Source organism: Myotis myotis, unplaced genomic scaffold, assembly GCF_014108235.1.
Source record: "Myotis myotis isolate mMyoMyo1 unplaced genomic scaffold, mMyoMyo1.p scaffold_m19_p_9, whole genome shotgun sequence".
In the NCBI taxonomy this organism is placed as follows: Eukaryota; Metazoa; Chordata; class Mammalia; order Chiroptera; family Vespertilionidae; genus Myotis; species Myotis myotis.
In genome coordinates, this window is record NW_023416401.1 from 60636286 (window position 1) to 60659804 (window position 23519).

At 41.3% G+C, this 23519-nt stretch overlaps 1 protein-coding gene across 3 annotated transcripts in view; it reads right to left on the minus strand.

Moving 5' to 3' along the window:
• Positions 1-236: 236 nt before the first annotated feature.
• MAPRE1 (microtubule associated protein RP/EB family member 1) overlaps positions 237-23519 on the minus strand; it is a 32227-nt gene continuing 8944 nt past the window's right edge. For all 3 annotated transcript variants that reach the window (XM_036321675.1, XM_036321676.1, XM_036321677.1), the window contains exons 3-7: positions 15611-15756; positions 12814-13021; positions 10280-10401; positions 4362-4514; positions 237-1921 (exon numbers count right to left, since the gene is read on the minus strand). In XM_036321675.1, the coding sequence (XP_036177568.1) occupies positions 1865-1921; positions 4362-4514; positions 10280-10401; positions 12814-13021; positions 15611-15756 (686 nt within the window). In that variant the 3' untranslated portion in view covers positions 237-1864. The remainder of the gene's footprint in view (positions 1922-4361; positions 4515-10279; positions 10402-12813; positions 13022-15610; positions 15757-23519) is intronic.

Sequence of the window (23519 nt, forward strand, 5' to 3'; positions counted from 1 at the left end):
GGAGGCTGAGAAATGCAATGTGAAGAGTAGAGGGGAAGAAACGAATAGGCTGAGAAATAAGCACATTTGAAAAACAGTAAAAGATTTTTAAAAGATCAATACTAATTTAAGAAAGAAGTATCAGTACCTTATCATTTGAACCTAAAAGAACATACCAGGGCAAGACAAATTTCAGAAGACATGACACTCTTGAAATACAGAATTTTATTTAGAAACTGCTTAAAAGTAGAAAAAAGAAAAAAAAAAACCCTGTCAAGAAAGACCAGGTGGAAAATGGGTTCCCAATAAAATGGAATTTTAGGGCAACAAAAGTCTAAAGGCCACAAAAGAGAAATAGCACCACTGTTATTTGAACAATGGCTAGTTACTTGCATTTTTGGCATTGTTAATCACTGAATCTGGGTTTCTCTCTGAATTTCACACAGAGCATGCACTACACAACAATTTATTATAAAATACCTGCTTTCTACACACATTTTAGGACAAACTACCACCATCAACAAATCAATACAATTACATCAGGGGCTGAACAAGCTCAGTAGTGGGTGACACACATTTTGCAGAATTCTGCCAAACAAAGGAACTGAATAGAAGGTAGGCAAAGCAAATGAGGGGTGCTAAGGAATGAAATAGTTTAAATATTAATAATTAATTCAGACATGGTACTGTATTTTCTGCAAAAGAAAATTAACATTTAGTAACACGCTAACGAATTTTATCTCCAAAGAGATTAGTGCACTGGCAAAGTATTCTGATAACAGTGGAGGGCTGTGGACAGCAGGTACCAAAACACCCAGCCTTGCAGATCTCAAGGTAGCGATGGCCTTCACTGATCACTCCCTTTGTCAGAAGGCCAGAAAGAACTTGCAGCATGATCACCTGCCTGCTGAACTTTCACTCGAAGCAGTAAACTTTAAGGAGCCAAAGAGGAGTCCCCAGTGGGCAAGGGATGCAGAAAAACATGTTAAATGTAAACTTAAAAGACAGCAAAATGGGACACAAACCCCCATTCAAATCCCAGAGATGTGGGCAAGTCCCCAAAAGTAGTTGTTAGATTTTGAAACTGAACACACCTCATTTCCCAAAGACACAATACACAGAAATTTCAGGGGTAACTGGAAAAATCATCAGAGAAATGCTCAATGAATATCAAGCTATTCAACTCAAATATCTCAGGGCTGAAACATACCCTCTATTCATTCAGCCAACAATGCCTCTTGCAGAGATGCAATTGGTCAAGGACACCAAATGGCTTTAGAGAGCAACTTTTTAAATTTTCCTTCTGGGCCAAGGTTAGGCCTATGAAGATTCAAGCAGCTCTTCAAGGCCTGTGAACAGCAAGTTCTAAAGGTTCCAAGTTCTGGCCCTTCCTTCCCAGACACAAGGGCAACACACAAACTCTCCTATCAGGTTACATTTTATATTTTGAAATATGCAAACGTAATTTAAATACTCTTAAGGCATTCATTTATTAAAACGTTCTCTGCCAAGATTTCACATTAGCTTAAAATTAAAATCAGTCTTTACATTTCACTACTGAGGTATCCACCTCAGCGTATCACATAAAAACACCTTCCCCAGCATCAGTGTTACCAGCATCCATATGGTGAGCCCATGGTCAGCCTCTTTGTTCCCTAAGTGAACCAACTAGATGTTAATACTGCTCTGCTACAAGGTAAAAGCTCCTAACTCAAACTTATTGAAAAAAGAGTGAAACTTCTGCAAAGTGCACTTTAAGAAGAGGTACTTTTTGCTTATGGAAAGAAACCAGTGAGTCCTCTAAAAATAATAAAAGGGAGTATTTTACAGTTAAGCACATGATTCGGAGTGAAGAATTCGGATGTTGCTCTGCTGGTCCAAGCTGTTAATACTCTTCTTGTTCCTCCTGTGGGCCCCCTTCATCAGGTATCACAAAGCCTTCCTAAAATAGGAAAATGAAATGCAAAGTTATTACTCAACAGTGAATGATCAGCTTCTAATGTGGGTTCACTTTCCTCAAATTTAGAGTCCTGCCTCTACCACACACTTGGTATTTAATGGCATAAGGCCAGGGTACCCCTATTTTATTCCTTAGGCAGATGAATCACATCTCACAAAATACAAACACTGAGCACAATCAAATGGTAATGGACGTGTATACACTGGCCTGATTACAGTGATGATTTCACATCATCAAGTTGTACTTAAATATGTGCAGTTCATTATGTCAATTCTACTTCAATAAGATTCTTTAAAAAAAAAAAGTTAGCCCGGCTGGTATGGCTCCGTGCTTGTCAACCCAGGTCATGGTTGATTCCTCCTGGTCAGGGCACATGCCTGGTTATGGGATTGATCCCCGGTAGGGAGTGTACAGGAGGCAGCCGATTGGGGTGTGCAAGAGGAAGCTGACCCGTGATTCTCTCTCATAATTGATGCTTTTCTCTCCTCTCTCTCTCTCTCTCTCTCTCTCTCTCTCTCTCTCTCTCTCTCTCTCTCTCTCTCCCCCTCCCTCCCTCCCCCTTCTTCTTTGTGAAATCAATTTAAAAAAAAAACAAAAAAACACGAAAAAACAAGTTACCCTCAACAATCCCTAAGGTCACCATAAATTTCAGTTCTACCATCTCCTCTCAATAAACTGCCTATACTATAGGCAGCTTTTCCTTTATACATTCCTTTGACAGCATTTAGGACCATGCCTGCTATTTAGGAGTGTTGTGGGTGTTGTGTTTACACATAAACATGTCTGACCCAACACTAGTATCATGGGAAATCAGATTTGGGGCTCCCACCTCATATCAGCTCTAGGGTATTCTGGCATATACTAATAGCTACAATAACATAAAAATTACACTTCCCTTCAACCATCATCTTATTTTTTTTTTAACAAATCTCTATGGCTGAATTTACTTAAGATATGACTCAAGTAAAATAATACTCCAAAAAATAAATAAAATAATACTCAGACTAGAACAAGAACCCCTATATCCTCATCATCTTTGTTTTTGTTATCTGGCACAGAGCAAGCCTAAAATAAGAATTTATTTAACAAATTATTCACTTTTCAGTCGTTTTAATCCCTCAAATTTACTTGATATGTTTGAAGAACAGTATTAATAACAACATGTACCTTTTATCTGTATACTACATATATACTACAAAGTACTTAGACATATACTATAGACCTTGCTAGGAATGCAGAAAAATTATAATATAGCCACTAAACAGTGGATACATCAAGATACCAAATCCTAAATCGAGGAAAAATCAGTCTTCCCTGGTCAGCTAATGTAATGATTAATATCAGCAGATTCAGCCAGACAACATAGCTCAGTGGTTGAGCATAGATCTATGAACCAGGAGGTCATGGTTCAATTCCCAGTCAGGGCACATGCCCGGGTTGTGGGCTCAATCCCCAGTGGGAGCCATACGGGAGTTGAGCAATGATTCTCATCATTGATGTTTCTATCTCTCTTTCCCTCTCCCTTCCCCTCTGAAATCGATAAAAATGTATTAAAAAATATATACAGCCATAACCGGTTTGGCTCAGTGGATAGAGCGTCGGCCTGCGGACTGAAAGGTCCCAGGTTCGATTCCAGTCAAGGGCACGTACCTTGGTTGCGGGCACATCCCCAGTGGGAGGTGTGCAGGAGGCAGCTGATGGATGTTTCTCTCTCATCGATGTTTCTAACTCTCTCTCTCTCTCTCCCTTCCTCTCTGTAAAAAATCAATAAAATATATTTTTTAAAAAAAAAAAATATATATATATATATATACATATCAATATATATATATACACAGATATATATAGATACACACACACACACGCACACACACACACACACAATCAGATTTGGCTGTGTAAACACATGGATTCCCAATAAATCTGACCACAAAGCACTTTGAGGAAATGGGAATCAGACACACTCTTGGGAGGGAGGAGCAAAGGTACACTCTGACAGCTGTGGGCAGCACATAAAAAAGGAGCCATGTGCCTGGCTCTCCAGAGCATGAGAGGGGCCCTGATAAAATGGAGGCAACAACTCAGGCTGAGGGTTCTAGGCTGCAGGGTGTGGAGAGGGGATGGTGCAGCATGATCATTTTGTGGCACTCATCACCTATCAGTAGCCACAAACTACAGAAGCAGGGCAAACCAGCCACCTACTTCTTCCTATTCCTGCCTCAAGGGCTCACAGACCTCAAGGCAAAGGCTGAAGCTGGCAGAAGTGCCCTCTGGCTGACTTTGAAGAGTCAGAGATGAAGTCCTTTGTGAATGCTATGCTGGAACTCGACAAGCATCAGCACTGAGTTTGCCAAAACCAACCAGATAAAATTCATTTTCTCTTAGGTGGCAAAATGGCAAATATCCTCATGTCAAAACGTACATCTGTGGCATAGAGAATGTCCACAATCCTCTGCAATACAGGGTTGTTTTCCCCCTCGTTCTCCTGGCAAATCAATTCAATGTTCCTTAGCTTTCCAAAGTAGAAATCTCTTTCTTTCTCCAAGTCTTCGACAGTAAGTTTCAATACGTTGACCTGCACAAGACATTAAAAAGGGTGAGAAACTTGGCATTCATGTACCAATAACATATCAGACAAACATCTAACCCACAAGGAGATATGGTCTTTCATCAAATTCTCTAACATGGACAAAAACCCATTTTAGTTTAGTATCAATTTTCTCCAGCCCCAGATAAATAACATGGGCTTGCCCTAGCCGGTTTGGCTCAGTGGATAGAGCGTCGGTCTGCGAAATGAAAGGTTCCAGGTTTAATTCCGGTCAAGGTCACATGCCCGGGTTGTGGGCTTGATCCCCAGTGGGGGACTTGCAGGAGGCAGCCAATCAATGATTCTCTCTCATCATGAATGTTTCTATCTCTCTCTCCCTCTTCCTTCCTCTCTGAAATAAAATAAAAATATATTTAAAATAAATAAATAACATGGGCTTGTTCATGGCCACCTTAAATATAATAATTCTCACAAAAGGGCAGACAACGCCATGAACATTCAAGAACTTCTAAGGGATTGAGAAAAGATCCAGGAGCCTGAGGCAAACATAGAAGCCAAATCCAGCCCAGCAGGACTCAATCATAAATTGAGTTCTTACCATTGGTCCATCAAGTTCATATATTTTTGCATGTGGAGGTCAATGGAAACAGAGGGTCTGGTCCAGGGGACAGGGTAGAAATGGCGAGCCAGGAGGTTCCAGTTAAAGATGACTAATACTAGCCAAAAACAGCTAGGACTGAGGGAGGCCTGGGCACAGAAAACTCAATGGTTTTTCCCTTCTACTCCTCCTGTATATTGGGGGAAGCGAGAGGGGCGGGGGGGTGGGGGAGGTCCTTAACTCAGAAGAGAAACATCTTCTGTGGAGAATGTCCTGGCACCTGTCTGTCTCTGAAGAGTCTGAAAAGGGAGGGAAGACAGCGGAGGTAGGGAACAGACCCCACCACATTCCACTGCTAGATCCCTCCATTGAGCATCTCATCTGCTCACCATACCTGCAGCAGGAGCTTCTAGGAGCTCCACTGAGGGGCTCTCATTTCCACAAAGGGACAATAAAGAAATAAATCTCGGTGCTTAGGCCAGGACTCTTAACTAGCCAAGAGTAATAAAAGTTGTAACAATTCTCCCGGTCCTTTATGTATTTTAAGCATGGTGCATCTTCATTCCAGTATATTTGAATCTATGACATGTGAATTCACTTTAACTCTCACTAAATGTAAATTACAAGGCATAACGAGCAGCATAAAATCCTCATGGAATTTACAGGCTAGCAGCCGTGGGCAAACTACGGCCCGCGGGCCAGATCCGGCCCGTTTGAAATGAATAAAACTAAAAAAAAAAAGACCGTACCCTTTTATGTAATGATGTTTACTTTGAGTTTATATTAGTTCACACAAACACTCCATCATGCTTCTGTTCCGGCCCTCCGGTCCAGTTTAAGAACCCATTGTGGCCCTCGAGTCAAAAAGTTTGCCCACCCCTGGGCTAGGGGCACATGGAAAACCAAGCCAAGAAATCAAAGGTAAAGCAGATGGGAACAATTTGGGTAGCAGGGAATCTGAGAGCCAGAAGGCACTATAGAAATCTAGTCTGAACTCATAGCTGCAAAAACTGAAGTGAACAGCTGATCTAGCTTCCCTACAGCCTGATGAAGAAGCCAGACACAACCAGAGGGATCAGTACTGCCCCTGTCTAGTTTCCCCTTCATAACCTGCAGTCAAGAACCATCCAGAGATGTGGAGCAGGTGACTAGAACCAGCAAGACCATTCTATCAAAGACTTCTTTTTAATTTCAGAGAGGAAGGGAGAAGGAGAGAGAGAGAGAGAGAGAGAGAGAGAGAGAGAGAGAGAGAGAGAGAAACATCAACGATGAGAGAGAATCATTGATTGGCTGCCTCCTGCACGCCCCCTACTGGGGATCAAGCCCACAACCTGGGCCTATGCCCTTGACTGGAATCAAACCTGGGACCCTTCAGTCTGCAGGCCGACGCTCTAGCCACTGAACCAAAGTGGCTAGGACTATCAAAGACTTAATGTTAATGTTCATCATAAAAGGCCTGAACAGACCATATCAGAAGAATCAAGAAATACCTTTATCAACCACAGAAATCACTTTTTAAAATAAATGAATCACTTTTTAAAATAAATGAAAGTTTCAATAAAGTACTACCATTACCCAGTAGCCAGCAACACTAAATTGTCCAAAAAAACATAAACAAAAACAAAAAACAAACTAAATTTTCCATTTCCCCAAATTCTCCCCACCCCTGCTTTTAACTGCTGCCAATTGCCTTTCCTTAAACCAGTGGTTCTCAACCTTCCTAATGACGTGACCCTCTAATACAGTTCCTCATGCTGTGGTGACCCCCAACCATAAAATTATTTTCGTTGCTACTTCATAACTGTAATTTTGCTACTGTTATGAATCGTAATGTAAATATCTGATATGCAGGATGTATTTTCATTGTTACAAATTGAACATAATTAAAGCATAGTGATTAATCACAAAAACAATATGTAATTATTTATGTGTTTTCCGATGGTCTTAGGCGACCCCTGTGAAAGAGTCGTTCGACCCCCAAAGGGGTCACGACCCAAAGGTTGAGAACCGCTGCCTTAAACTATCAGCCCCAATGTGCAATACAAAAAGGAATAGAAGGGCAAGATTTGATCAACCCCAGCAATGGGAAGCTGCCTTGGATCTTCAGTTGCAAGATCCAAAAGCTGGGAAGAGGCCTTCTAATCACATTAGTGACCAAGAAGGAAAGGAAAACCAGAATACCTTAAAAAGGTATGCTAGCTCATATTTCACTAGTGCCTCCCTCACAAATCATTAAACCTTCTCTGGCCTACACATCATCCAGGGCACCAGAACCCAGCCTTCTGGGCCCCACCTATAAGACCAAAGAAGCATTCCTCCTCACTATCACTCAATAACTACAATTCCACAAGAAACAGTAAGTACACACTATGTCACTTGGCACTCCTCTAAATGCTTCTTTGTGAGGTTATTAAAAATCTGTGGCTACTAATCAATATCACTCTTAGAACATTCTCTTGTAGTAAAGTAAGAGCTATAATCTAAGAAGCCCCAAAAAGAATGCTTAGAACTTGCACTGGCCCATTTGGCAGCTATGAGCCACACGTGGCTATCTGAGCCCTTGAAATGTGGGCTTTCAAATGTAAAACATCTCATAATTATATAAATATAATTATTTATATTGATTATGTCAGAATGATATTTTGGATATATGGGGTAATGTGTTATTAGAGTTAATTTAACCTTGTTTCTTTTTTCTTTTTTTTTTTTTTTTTATACACTTCATTGATTTTCCACAGAGAGGAAGGGAGAGAGACAGAGAGCCAGAAACATCAATGAGAGAGAAACACCGATCAGCTGCCTCCTGCACATCTCCCACTGGGGACGTGCCCACAACCCAGGTACATGCCCTTGACCGGAATCAAACCTGGGACCCCTCAGTCCGCAGGCCGACGCTCCATCCACTGAGCCAAACCGGCCTCGGCTCTTTTTTCTTTTTTTTAATGTGGCTATTAAAAATTCCAAATTATATATGTGCCTCACATTTCTGGTTCACATTCTGTTTCTATTGAAAAGTGTTGCTCTGGAATAAAATCAAATAAAGGTAAATTTCTCCAGAATGACTTAAGAATGTGGAATTGCTGCAGATCTCCCAATGATATGAACACTAGAAGGTAATTTGTATAGAATACACTCTTCTCTTATCCTAACAAACTCATCTGGCTCTACTCCTATTGGTCATAACCCCAGACCTCCACACCTTTGTTAGGGCCACAAATTCAAATATTTTCAGGGGCCAGAAAGATCATGTAACAAGGGAGTAACAGGATGTGGGGAAAGCCTTTGGCAACCTGGAGAGAAGCTAAAATCTTTCATATTGAAAAAAATTTTTTTAAATTACAACCCTCTGCAGCCCTAGCTGGTTTGGCTCAATGGTTTGCAGACTGAAGGGTCCCCTGTTCAATTCCAGTCAAGGGCACATGCCTGGGTTGCAGGCTCCATCCCCAGTGGGGGTCGTGCAGGAGGCGACCAATCAATGATACTCTCTCATCATTGATGTTTCTCTCTCTCTCTCCCTCTCCTTTCCTCTCTGAAATCAGTAAAAAATATGTATAAAAAAAACACAACCCTGTGCAGACCAAAATATTTCTGAGACAGGGTTGAACCAGCTGAGTATGAGCTGGGTTCAAATCCCAGCTCAAGTTACTTAACCTCCCCGTAACACCTCATAGGGCTAATGTAAAAGTGAAATTAAAGTGCTTAATAACATAATGGCATACGCACTCTAAAAGTGTGAGCTATTTTTGGTTTTGCTATTAATGTTCGAGTGTTCCATACAGGGTATTAACACTTGTGTACTTATTTCATACGCAAAATATTTTATTCCTGTGAACTTTTAAGAAAAACTTCAAGACCTATCTCACTGTATCAAGACAACGCACAGGAACCATAATAACCACAACTGCCATTACCCTATTTATCCCAACACCATTCCAGGCACTTGACATAACATCAGCTCACGTAATCCACTCAACTACCGTGAGCAAAATATGATGAGCCCACTTCATAGGAGGCAGTAAGTTCAGAGAGATTAACTGACGTGCTCCAAGTGGCAGAGCCGGGATAGTCCTCAAATCTATGCATCCCAAAGCCTGTGCCCCCTCATACAGGACACCAGCTGAGCCTCTGCCTCTTCTCCTGAGGGTTCGAGATCAGCCCTGTGCTGGTCACCCGGTCTCACCACTAACAACCCTCACTCTGTTTTTCTGACACTGCTTCCTGTGTACATCCAGGCCTGAAAACCGACAGTTACAGGAAGTCTCCTTAGTCTCCAGAACTTCTACACTTCAGTGACAGCACCCAGAGGCTGCTCAAAGCAGCCACACTAATGGGGCTGGTGACCCAGTCACCTCGACACTCCTCAGGCACCCAGGACCATGAGCCACATACAAATTAGAGAATAAATTAAAAAACATGATCTTTGGGCAGGCTTTTCTGTCCTGGTTTCCTAGATGCAGGGACTGGGTCAGGATTAAAATGAAGTTGTGACCCCCAGGTTTTAGGATGTGGCTTTTGGGAAAGTAGAAGAGTCCAATCTCAAACTCACTAAGATAACAAAGCATCGCAATTTTAAAACTGGGGTTAATCAAGAGAATCATTCAAAAGCAAACAAACAAAATAACTACCAGGATTAGTGAGAAAATGTTTAAAAGTCTAAATTTGTTCTGATCCATAGACCTGACATGTATCTTCAGGATATTAGTTAATCCTAAAGAAGACATTTCAAACCACTGACCTATGAAGACCAGAAGAATAGGCTTTTCATATCAGTTCTACTCTCAACTTGGATTACAGCAAAGAAACTGTAAAATCCTTTTTTAAATATTACTCAGAAAGAAAGTCTCCTTTATCATTTTCAGAGCAAAAAATTCAAGATACTCTGAATCCCACAGAATCCTAACAGCATTCCAGAGACATTCAACAGGGTTATTGTATAGGTGGGTTTCCAAACAAAGACATTGGTTTCTGTCACACTAACAGATCTCAGAAATGCCTGACACCCCGCTTCTACCTCCACACGCACCCTGCTCCCCACATAGCACCTGACAGGCTCACACATGTCACGACGATGACTGTTTCAGCAAGCAGACAAAGTAGGTCTTCCTACAAGAACACGAACAAGCCTATTCTGGTCAGTGCAGCCAGTATCCTTTCCACCGACATGACTCCAGTCTGGGATACAGGAGGGACCTACCTGCTGCATCAGTTCAGCTGCTTCGTCGTCCCCATTGCCCACACCAGGATTCTTTCGCACCACACCGGGGCCAGCCTTAGGGGTTGCAGTAGTTCTGTGTGTCGCAATGGGCCTCTGTGGAGCTGAGAGAAGATCAGAGGTTTTTTTAAGAGCAGAAATTTCAAAACCAAAAAGAACCCGCCAGCCCTGGCCAGGTGGCTCAGTTGGTTGGAGCGTCAGCTGTACATCAAAAGGTTTCCAGTTCAATTCCCAGTTGAGGCACATATGGGAGGCAACCAATCAATGTTTCTCTCTCTCTCCCTCCCTCTAAAATCCATAAACATATCCTCGAGTAAGGATTAAAAAAAAAAAAACAACAGATGACAAGAGGAGGCTGTGACCAACTTCCCTCCACAGTAATGCAGGGACCCAATGTGGCGAGCCCAGCATGTATGACAATACCCCCAAGTTTGCCCAAAAGTGGTTTTTTATCCTGGTAGCAGAGTACCAATTTTAGCCATAATCTCTTGTGCCGGGAGTAAGTCCTCCTGTGAGGTCTTTTTGTTGCTGTGGTGAATAGATCATCTGAAAGAGGCACACACAGTTGATGTACCTTAACCCAGTTCCAACCAAATCCACCAGAAGTGCAGCTTCATGGCACAAAGGCAAACTTCATGCCAGTAGTGAGCTCACAGTTCCAGCTGTTGCTCTACACTCACAGTTCCCCACCTGAAAAGTAAGATGCCGCCTAACTCAGAACCTCAGACTCCTTGGACTGGAAGAGTGGGGTGGTAGAGACTGCTCTTATAAGTAATTACTTCAAAGCCCATATCTTGCTCACCTTTTAGAAGGTGATTAGATGGGTTAAGAGAGAAAAAGAGCACAGTGACCAGGATTTACAAACTTCTCTCAGCGGTAGTAGCCGAAAGCAGATAAGGAGAAAGTAGTAAAGGATCCAACCTATCTACAAGTTAAAATAATCAAGACTGGGCTACCTCATGGCAAATGTATCGTTCATGATTTTATTCATTTATTCGGCAATCATTTTAGAAAGCTTGTACATTATGCCAGGCTTAGAAATATCTGATTGTCTTAACACCCCAAATTATTCAGTAACCATACAGTAATAGGCATTTCCTCTGGATGATCTCTAGTATCATCTCAAGTATGTTTATCAATAAGTTTATCCCGAAGACTAAATGCTTAATGCAAGTCTCCATTTGCCTGTTAGCCACATCTGAAATATGAAATGCACAGGGTTACCTATGCAATCCCCCATTCTAAGTAGCTAAGAAATAAAAGTACTTGGAGAAATCAGAACTTTCATATACACTGCTGATAGGAATGCAAAATGGTTCAGCCACTTTGGAAAACAGGTATTTCTGCAAAACGTTAAACACAGAGTTACCATATGACCCAATAATTATGCTCCAAGAGTATATACTCCCAGATCTATACCCAAAAGAAATGAAAACACATGTCTACAAAGAAACTTGTATAGGAATGTTCATAGCAGCATTATTCATAATAGCTAGTGGAAACAACACAAATAATCAACTGATGAATAAATAAAAATTTGGTCTAGTCATACAATGGAATACTATTCACCCATTAAAGGGGATAAAATACTGATACATGCTACAACATAGATAAATGTTGAAAACATGTTAAATAAAAAAACCAGACACAAAAGACACATATCCTGTGATCCCAATAATATCAGATCATATAAAAATTTAAAAGTACTCAATGTCCTTCTCTTCCTACCAGATGGATCAGCCTCTTTTTCAAGGTATAATGGGACCTTAACTAATATTCTTGAAAAGGAGGCATTAGCATCTGTAGAACATCCACCCTGCCCCCAAAGTATAGGTATAATCTATAAATATACTACTACAAACATATTTTGGGAAACCTCCAGGCCAAGACTTTTTAGAGAAGATCTCTAAAAGACAGCCCCCCACCTCCACCCCTGCTTCCCAGATTCTGCTGGCATCACAGCAAGCCAAAGCCACTTAACAGCTAAATTCTTGGGAGGGCAGGGAAGCTGTAAGTAATGTCCAAGAAGCTTATCTGCAGAGAGAATAATGATGCAGAGAGCCTAGAACAGTCCCTGAGAGACCTAGAAAGCTCCTTCAGTTCCTGAAAGCTCAGGTCTTACTGTTATTGGGCTCTGTATAATGTCCTTGTGTTCGAAGCTCTTTTATGTGAGTTAACCTGAAGGGTATCTACTCCATACAATTAAAGAGCCTTGGCAAACTGCATATAGTAACTCATCCAGGCCTCAAAAGCAACTCTCTGGGGGCACATATTCAAGTTCCTGTTCTATACAGGAGGAAACTTTAGGGCAGGTCAAGTAGCTCACACAGAGTTACAGAGACGTGAAAACAACCCAGGTCAGCCTGATGCCACATTTCCTGGTCTTGCCACATGGCTATGACTAGGCTCCTTAAGCTCCCTAAGCCTATGGCTACTCAAAAATTCTGGTTAAATGTGAATGAGTAAATACCTGCAAAACTATTATTTGGAACTGATATTTCTGTATGGTTTTTTACCTGCACTGCTAGAGCTGAGAGGTTTCTTCGGTTTGTTCATAGCTGGAGCAACAAGGGAGGGAGCCACGGCAGTTTCTTGACCTTGTCTGGCAGCTACAGGGTCATAGTCCTTTCCATCATAGTTTGCATCAAAAAACTTCTTGAACCACTGAACAAATTCAAAATTGTCCTGAAACTTTCCTTTTACTAATCTGTCCACAGGAATTATCTGCAGAGAAACATCAAGACTGTTTAGCTCAAAGCAAGAAGTTTTTAGAAAGCGTCAAATATGTCAATGCATCAATCAGTATAAAGCTCTGCCTGCCAAGGAAAAATATATAGTTTAGAGGCAAGAACTTACTATAAAGTAAGCCCCTGAAACTTTATAGAGCAAATTTTATCCACAGAATAGTTCTACCTACCAAGCCCCCTCCAAGTCCATCAAAAAGAATCAGAGGCCGAAACTGGTTTGGCTCAGTGGATAGAGCATCGGCCTGCGGACTGAAAGGTCCCAGGTTCGATTCCGGTCAAGGGCATGTACGTTGGTTGCGGGCACATCCCCAGTAGGAGATGTGCAGGAGGCAGCTGATCGATATTTCTCTCTCATCGATGTTTCTAACTACCTCTCTCCCTTCCTCTCTGTAAAAAATCAATAAAATATATTAAAAAAAAAAAAGAATCAGAAATGCAAATGGAACAAGTATCATATACAAGTCCCATACACATTCCCAAGCACATCCTAAGATATGTCATTCCACTGTAAAAAGTAAGTCGCCTGTGTAACTTGCATGGCCACAGTGCCTGTCACAAAGTATAAAATCCAGAGCATAAACTAACCACATGTGTCTACAATAAACTGTGATTTTAAAAAATTGTCTTAAAATACGTCAAGACACAAAATCAGTCCTGGGACAGATTTCTACAAAATGGTATATTTTTCAAGTAATTTCAATTCTATTAAAACACACTTTAAGGATTCTGTAAGTTTTTTTATTGTACAAGAATACTGTGTTATCAGATATTATTCCAAGTCACTGAACTGCTAGCCAGAGTTTACGTTCAAGGATTCCAGTTGCAATGGTATTTTTATAAATAATATATGTAATAATCTGAACTATATCCATCCCTCAGAGCAAATAAATATAAAATTACTTTGTATGGGATAGAGGTACAGCTGAAACAAAACTAGACGTGAGTCAATAATTGCTGAGGTGCATGGGGGATCAATACACCATACTCTTTTACTTTAGAAATTTACCTTATTCAAAAAAATTTAAGTTCTATAAAAAGAAAAAGATACATTACTGTATATAATAAGCTGCACCTCGTTACACTATGCCTGGTAACTAAATGATGGTCTTACAATACACATGCATATTTTCTATAGTGCAGAAACAAAACTAAAATACTGATTTCAAAGTAAACAAAAACCAGACACACAAGCAAAATAATTAGGGGTGATTACAAGCTTTACTAAAAATGTATTTTCCCCACAAAATGGCTTAAAAGGAAAAACCCCTCTAATGGGTGAGGGGAGAAATTGCTTAATTTTGCAATAGTTACACATTATTTAACCACGGAGATACGCTCAGAGAAATGCATCGTTAGACAATTTCATTACTGTGCAAACAAAACAGCACAGTGTGGCTTACACAAACCTCGATGACACAGCTGACTACACACCTTGGCTATATGGTATAGCCTATTGTTCCTAGGCTATAAGCCTGCACAGAATGTACATATACAAAACCTCACAAATCAAGCACAAGAGATGCAAGAGATGTGGTAAACACAGGATGTATGAAGCTGCTGCAGGCATGACACAGCATACTGTTTACAGCAAGCTTTTTTAATAGAAAGAGTACACTCTAAAATAGCAACTAAATAGTATAGTAAATACGTAAACCAGTAACATAGTCATTTATTATCATTATCAAGGATTACGTACTGTTCATAATTATATGTACTACATACTATACTTTTATACAACTGGCAGAGCAGGTTTGTTTACACCAGCACCACCACAAACACTTAATGAATTGTGCGACAATGCTGCAATGTCACTAGGTGACAGGGACTTTTCACCTAGCTTTGTTATGTCAATAGGAAGTCCTTCATTTACTGAAACACTGTTATGTAGCTAAAACAGATAATATATGTCCTAATGAAGCTTGGTTGAGGGTATCTTCAAATAACCTTGGGGGCAAGAGGAAATGTCCCAACAAGGGATCTTCCTTGTATCCTGCTTTTACAAAGCAAGTATCTCTAGAATCTTCTCTATGCTTTACAGAATTAAATCCAGATATTAAAGAGTTAGATCTCAGTAATAGAGATTAAACAGGTTGACTCCTATAGGTGATGACTAACTTCACTATGAAGAAAGAACATAGCAAAGGAACTGGGGTAGGAGGACAGAGGGAAACTTAGCTCCCGATAAATTCTATGTTAACTGGAGAAAAGGAAAATATATAAATTGGGAAAAGAAAATGTCCAAAGTCATGGGCCAGCAGCTGTATCCTTAGTAACAATCACTAGTCAAGAAACAACCTTAAGCCGAAACCGGTTTGGCTCAGTGGATAGAGCGTCGGCCTGCGGACTGAAAGGTCCCAGGTTCGATTCCGGTCAAGGGCATGTACCTGGGTTGCGGGCACATCCCCAGTAGGAGATGTGCAGGAGGCAGCTGATCGATATTTCTCTCTCATCGATGTTTCTAACTCTCTATCCCTCTCCCTTCCTCTCTGTAAAAAATCAATAAAATATATTTAAAAAAAAAAAAAAAAAAGAAACAACCTTAAATGAAAGAATAAAATTTACCTACTTTATCAACACCCATCCTCTTAAAACCTGCTTGTAGTATTTTGAAGTTCTGGATGTATTCATGTTCTAGTTTAGCTTGAAATTTCACTTTCTTCAAGGCAATGGAGCCAGGGAACAGCATGTCCATAAACTGACAATAGGCAGCCCCTGAATGAACAAGAGAAGAATAAAATATGCAATAGGTCATTAAATGTTATTATTAAAGAAGCAGGGGGAAATTTTACCGCAAAGCTACCTAACCCAGGTACAATTTTAAAAGTTGTAAAGTGGACCTACAGTACCCAAAAGCTTCAATACCACTTGACTTCAAAGTCATTTTTAAAATGGACACATATGTAATACCCTTTGTAATACTTTAAGCAATAAAAAAAATAAAATAAAAAAAAATAAAAAAAGTCATTTTTAAAATCTATAACAAGACTGTGGTTTTGCCTGATGGGTTCTTCAACACACTTGCAACTTGGAAGATGATGAAGGGACTTGGAAGGCAATGAGGGGAAAAGGAATGTATGTTTCTAAGAAATTTTAAAACTACTCTTTATTAGAAACATAATAAAATGACCACTGCAACAACAAAAAAAAATTTTTTTTAATGAATGCATAGAATTGAGAAAAGGGAAACAGGTTGACATTTTCTGATTTTTCCCAAGGACATAACCTCATCCTCACGAGAGGGAGGAGGGATTTCCCAAGTATTTCAAAGAGCCATGTTCTGAGGTTTAAAAAATTTGTTTCTAAGATGTCTGTCTTCCTGAGCTTTTCACATCTCTAAGTAAATTTAATTATGTTCATTACAGCATTATTTACAAAACCCAATATATGGAAGAAATCCAGGTGCTCATCAATAGAAGAGGCTTTCCTTCTAGGCGCTGCCTTAATAACAAAGGCTGGCAACCCAAGCAGGCCTAGAAGAGGACCCCTCTTAAATGGCCACTGTCCCAACTATGTGCCACAGACCAGGCCCACATAATGTGTGGCTTAAGGATGCGGACAGGCTGAGGGTAGGTAGGACCAGCTGTGTCATGGCATCAACTATCAAATCTCACTAACTGTCACAGCCCCACCCTACCAGGATCTGTGCTGCAAGCAGAGAACACAAAGCGAGGGCACCGTGTGGCCCCTGCTCCAAAGCTTGCAATATTATCAAGCGCACTGGCTCTCAGCCCTTTTGGGTCAAGGGTCCCTTGGAGAAGCAGATGAAAGCAGCAGCCAACATTCTACACAGAACAGATGCTCCCCAATCAGAAAACTCCAGGTTAAGAACTCTCAATGTTTTAACTCAAATACGCAGGAAACAGATGACTACTAAATGTAAGAGTATTCAGGCTTAAGGGAGTAGGTAAGGCTTGAGTCATCTTAGAGGATGAATGAAGTGTGGAAATAGCCCGGCCGGCCTGGCTCAGTGGTTGAGCTTCAATCTGTCAACCAGGAGGTCATGGTTCAATTCCCAGTCAGGGCACATGCCCAGGTTGTGGGTTCCATCCCCAGTGCAGGGTGTGCAGGAGGCAGCCGATCAATGATTTTTTCTCATCACTGATGTTTCTATCTCTCTCTCTACCTCTCCCTTCCTCTCTGAAATCAATAAAAAGAAATATTTTTTTAATGTGGAAATAAAGGACTGTGAGGAGTCATTAATGCAAACATTAAAAGTCATCAAGAAAATTAACACAGGAAAAATAATCCTATTTTAATTTTAAAAGAAGGAAACAAAACTGTACGACACATGTTTGTATGTGTTACTGCAACAATCTGTAACACCAACAGACTGGAAACAAACTAAATGTCCATTAACATGGACTAATCCAAGGAAAATTACAGTACTCCAGCCATAAAAGAAAGCAGCATGGCATCTGATAATATATGGATACGGTACACTCTCCAGAATATACACTGATTAAATATGCTACCATTTGTGAGGAAGGGAGGAAAAGGTGCACAACATTCGCAAACACACCAGCGGTTCTCAACCTGTCGGTCACGAACAATGAAAACACATCCTGCATATCAGGTATTTACATTACGATTCATAACAGTAGCAAAATTACAGTTATGAAGTAGCAACGAAAATAATTTTATAGTTGGGAGTCACCACAACATGAAGAACTGTATTAAAGGGTCGCAGCACTAGGAAGGTTGAGAACCACTGGTAGAGGCTGGCTACCCAGCTGATAACACTGGTTTCCTCTGGGAGAGGAACTGGGGAGCTGGCAGACCCAGTCAAGAGGGAGACTTATCACTGTTTTATCTTTTTGTTCCTTTTAAATTTTAAACCATTTTGAGACTTTCAGTTATTCAAAAAAATAAAAACCATATATATTATGTCAATTAAATTTAAAAATTATAGGCAAACACTGAAAGTACAGCTAAAATGAGTAACCTTGGGCAAGTTGTTTAACCTCTCTTTGCTTCCCTTACCTATGTGTAAAATGGTGTCGATAGTCCTGCCCTCCCAGGTGATAGATGATTTGGAAAGTGCCTGGCCTATAAGCACTCAATAAATAAAGCCATGATTAAGAAAAAATGCAGCTAAAAGATAACAGTAACTGTCACTAACCTGTGGCATTACAGTGGAATATGGTCATGGTTTTCTTAATGTTTCAATAACAAAGACTTAATCACTTATAATCAGAAGGGAATTTGCTTGGGAGGCAACAGGTCAATGTTTCTCTCTCACACTGATGTTTCTCTCTCTCCCTCTCCCTTCATCTCTCTCTAAAAGTCAATTAAAAAAAATTTTTTTTAAATATATATATATATCCATCCTCTGGTGAGGATTAAAAAAAAAAAAAGTTCTCTTAGAAAGGCTGCAGACTAATGTGGTAGAACAAGAGAGAAGTGAGGGCGGGGGAACTTAGGGGGAACCTAGTGCCCAGTCAGGAGCCACTGTGGCAGCAGTGGGCACACTGGTAAGGGGCTGGATCTAAAACACCCTTCAGAAGACAGACAGAACTTTGTGAATTAGACTCGGACAATTCTCAGGCCTGCGACACTAGAATGGTGAAATCATGGCCCCAAATAAAGTGTCTGAAAAAGGGAGTCAACTTGAGGAGAAAAAGTGGGGTAGGCCTGGTTAAGGACATGGTAACACACCCTCATGAGCAAGACTGACAAGCTGTTTTACAGCTGGGGGAAAGTAATCTGGCATTTGCCTGGGAGCATGTGAACACCTCTCCTATTCTGTGCAGCACAGGAACAATGGAGAGGCCAGGCTGGAGGGGAGAAGCCAGGAGAAGAGGGGGGAGCCAAGAACTCTTTCAGCTTCAGCAGGGACACTTGACATGTTCAAAGCACGATGCTGGGCCCCTGGGAAAGTGCAGAGGGGCCTGAATATGGGAATAGACCTGAGGAAAAGAGAATGGGTGACAAAAGGCAACCAGTATCCCTTTTTGACACAAGCAATCACTCATCAAATCCTTCTCTGTGGTCAGGTTTGTTTTCTTGATGTCTAGCTTTCCAAAACAGGGGAACTACAGAATGTAATGAATCTTGAACAACCTACCAACTCTGTCTCTGAAAGTTATTCTCACCATATCTCACTACAAGAGCCAAGCAAAGGCTCATTTCTCTGGGGGGGGGGGGGGGGGGGGGCACAATACTGACAAAACTCAGCCATTTCACAGGCAGCAGCACATTAATAGTACAGGCTCTCTCAAGAGAAAAACCTATTCCTACCTTCTAAAGCCTCTATGTGGCAGGGAATTTTAATCTGCTTGATCCTCTTCTCATCAGAGCTAAGAACAGGAGGTACTAGGCACCAGAGTTAAAGACTCTTGGGATTCTGCTTTGGCCTCAGCACATACAAGGATCTGAGGAGCCTCACTTTCTCTATGACTCCAACCCCCTGGCAGCAGGCCTTCTTCAGGGACACAACAGTGTCTGTAGCTTATCCTGTTTGGTCTCCGACTGGAAGCGGAGACCAGGTTTTCTAAGCATTAACATGAAACACAATGCAACCATCCACATAACTCTGAGAGAAGCCCTACACAGCTGTCAAGAGGAGAAAAGGTATGAATGAATAAAAGTTTGCTTACAGCCGAAACCGGTTTGGCTCAGTGGATGGAGCGTCGGCCTGCGGACTGAAGGGTCCCAGGTTCGATCCCGGTCAGGGGCATGTGCCTGGGTTGCGGGCACATCCCCAGTAGGGGATGTGCAGGAGGCAGCTGATCGATGTTTCTCTCTCATCGATGTTCCTAACTCTCTATCTCTCTCCCTTCCTCTCTGTAAAAAATCAATAAAATATATTTAAAAAAAAAAAAAAAGTTTGCTTACAAATCACAGTTAAGTGTCCTGCACTTACCACTTTGTACTGGAGAAAAGCATTTTATCTAGAACAAGAAAAGTAACAACCAACAGGCAAGTTGAAATTCTTCACATAATTTTTTTTAATATATTTTATTGTTTTCAGAGAAAGGGAGAGGGAGAAGGAGAGAGACAGAAATAGCAACGATGGGAGAGAATCACTGATAGGCTGCATGCCCCCTTACTGGGGATCGAGACCACAACCTGGGCATGTGCCCTGACGGGGGAATCAAACTGTAACCTCCGCTCTGACCGGTTTGGCTCAGTGGACAGAGCGTCGGCCTGTGGACTGAAGGGTCCCAGGTTCGATTCCGGTCAAGGGCATGTACCTTGGTTGTGGGCACATTCCCAGTAGGGGTGTGCAGAAACAGCTGATCAATGTTTCTCTCTCATCGATGTTTCTAACTCTCTATCCCTCTCCCTTTCTCTCTGTAAAAAATCAATAAAATATTTTTTTTTAATTCAATAAAATATATTTAAAAAAAAAAAAACTGTAACCTCCTGGTTCATAGCTCAATGCTCAACTACTGAGCCACACCGAGGCAGGCTTGTCACAGATTTTTAATGAGATAATATCGTTGTAATTAATTATACATAATCTACATTTAACTCTTTCAAATGTTTTTTTAAAAGACATAATGTGTGTACATGAGAAAGAGTGTGGGCTGTGTAGTCAGAAAACCTGGGTTCAAAACCAGCCATGCCCCATGGACATTCCCCATACCTGTAAAACAAAGTCTACCCTTACCCCCAGGGTCTAGTAAAGAACCCATATCTAACAGCTCTTTTTACAGGTAAGCCTCACAACAGCCCAAAAGGTCCTACTACCCCAGTTTACAAAAGAGGAACTAGAACATTAAGGAACTCCAAAGTCACATGGTTCAGAGCAGACCTAAGCCTCGTCCTATCATGACAGCTTCCTGTCTGAATGAGATAAATCTGGAGCCAGATCAGCACATGCACAACTTATTTACACATGAAAAGAGAGCTAACTTTCTAATTAACTAAGTAGAATATACTTTGATATATATTTACAGAAAGAAGTAACTTTTAGGGGGAAATTGGTGAAAAAGCCAGCTCCAATAAAAACTAAGATGACCTCATCCACACATTAGTCATAAATCACGGGTCAAACAAGTGCTTTAAAAGCCTCAAAATAGAAATGTGGTGATAAAACTGAGGAAAACTAATAGAAAATGGGGGGAAAGCAGTCCGGATTTAAGGCTAACAACCTGCGCTTCTGACTAACAAAGTAACTCATGTTTAATCAGCATGACTCTCGGGCACCAGTGTTTCACTGAACAACTTCACATGAAGCTTCCTCTGACTATCTGTAAAACTGAGATTAAGCTTCACAGGGGAAATAACAAGCTAATGAAACCAAGACTAGGACACAGTTATAAAATAAGGAAGTACAAGGCTGAATTAATTTTTAAAAATCGTATAAATGAGAGCAATAATTTTAAATTGATCCAAATAGCACTGGTCAGGGAAGGAAAAGTCTAGATCAGTGGTTCTCAACCTTCCTAATGCCGAGACCCTTTAATACAGTTCCTCATGTTGTGGTGACCCCCAACCATAAAATTATTTTCGTTGCTACTTCATAACTGTAAGTTTGCTACTGTTATGAATCGTAATATAAACATCGGATATGCAGGATGTATTTTCATTGTTACAAATTGAACATAATTAAAGCATAGTGATTAACCACAAAAACAATATATAATTACATATGTGTTTTCCGATGGTCTTAGGCGACCCCTGTGAAAGGGTCGTTCGACCCCCAAAGGGGTCACGACCCTCAGGTTGAAAACCACTGGTCTAGAGTAAGTAGGGTACAGGGGTTGAAGAGCCTGGGTTCTTCACTTGAATGAATGTTCAAGTCTCAATTTGTTCTTGGCTGTATAACTATGGACTTATTACTCAATTTCCCTAAGCCCATTTCCTCATCTATAAAATAAGATTAATAAACATCCCTCTCATGGAGGTATAGTAAGAATCAATGAAGATATATTTATACAGCGCTGACCAGTTTGGCTAGAGCATCGGCCTGAGGACTGAGGGGTCCCAGGTTCGATTCCAGTCAAGGGCATGTGCCTTGGTTGCGGGCACATCCCCAGTGGGGGGTGTGCAGGAGGCAGGTGATCGATGTTTCTCTCTCATCGATGTTTCTAACTCTCTATCCCTCTCCCTTCCTCTCTGTAAAAAATCAATAAAATATATTTTTTAAAAAAAGAAGAAGGGCCAGACAGGGAGAAACCAAGATGGCAGCATAGGTTAACGCCAGAGATTGCTGCCTCGAACAACCACTTCAAAAAACAACTAAAAGACGGAACGGACATCATCCAGAACCACAGGAAGGCTGGCTGAGTGGAAATTCTACAACTAGGAGGAAAAAGAATATCATACCCAGACTCAGAGGAGGCACAGTGCTGAAGTGAAATACTAAGGTGCGGAGTGCGCGCGGAGCGGGCTGGCGGCGGAGGGCACGGTTGGTGCTTTCAATTGGGAGGGAGTTTCAGACTCTGAGCTCCAGATCCAGGCGAGTCTCTAGGGACCCAGACTCAAATGGGAGAAACGGGACTGTCTGGCTTCGGTCAGAACTCGAAGGCAGCTTTCTCTCCGAGGTTTGCAGCGGTTGCTGGGACTCTGTGAGGCAGAGCCCCTAGGGACGGAACTGAGAGCAGCCATAACTGCTCGCTCCGGCCAGCCCTGTAGATTCCCTGGGGACCCGCCCCGCCCAAGCCCTGCGCAGAGCCATTTGCCGGATAGCCTCAGGCAAACGCTAGATTAGCACCGCCCTAGAGATCCAGCACAGAAGCTCTCCCACTGCAGACACAGCGGACTCTCATAGCCAGTTAGCCTGGAGGTCAAATCACCCCCGGTATTGCTGACAACAATCAAGGCTTAACTACAACAAGACTGCGCACAAAGACCACTAGGGGGTGCACCAAGAAAGCATAAAAAATGCAGAGACAAAGAAACAGGACAAAACTGTCAATGGAGGATATTGAGTCAGAACCACACTTTTAAGGTCTCTTAAGAACTGTCTAGAAGCTGCCGATAAATGTATGAGATCCTCAAGAAATCTAATGAGACCCTCGATGTTATGATAAAGAACCAACTAGAAATTAAGCATACACGGACTGAAATAACGAATACTACACAGACTCCAAACAGCAGACCAGAGGAGTGCAAGAATCAAGGCAAAGATTTGAAATGCGAAGAAGCAAAAAACACCCAACCGGAAAAGCAAAATGAAAAAAGAATCCGAAAATACGAAGATAGTGTAAGGAGCCTCTGGGACAGCTTCAAGCGTACCAACATCAGAATTATAGGGGTGCCAGAAGATGAGAGAGAGCAAGATATTGAAAACCTATTTGAAGAAATAATGACAGAAAACTTCCCCCACCTGGTGAAAGAAATAGACTTACAGGTCCAGGAAGCGCAGAGAACCCCAAACAAAAGGAATCCAAAGAGGACCACACCAAGACACATCATAATTAAAATGCCAAGAGCAAAAGACAAAGAGAGAATCTTAAAAGCAGCAAGAGAAAGAAACTCAGTTACCTACAAGGGAATACCCATACGACTGTCAGCTGATTTCTCAA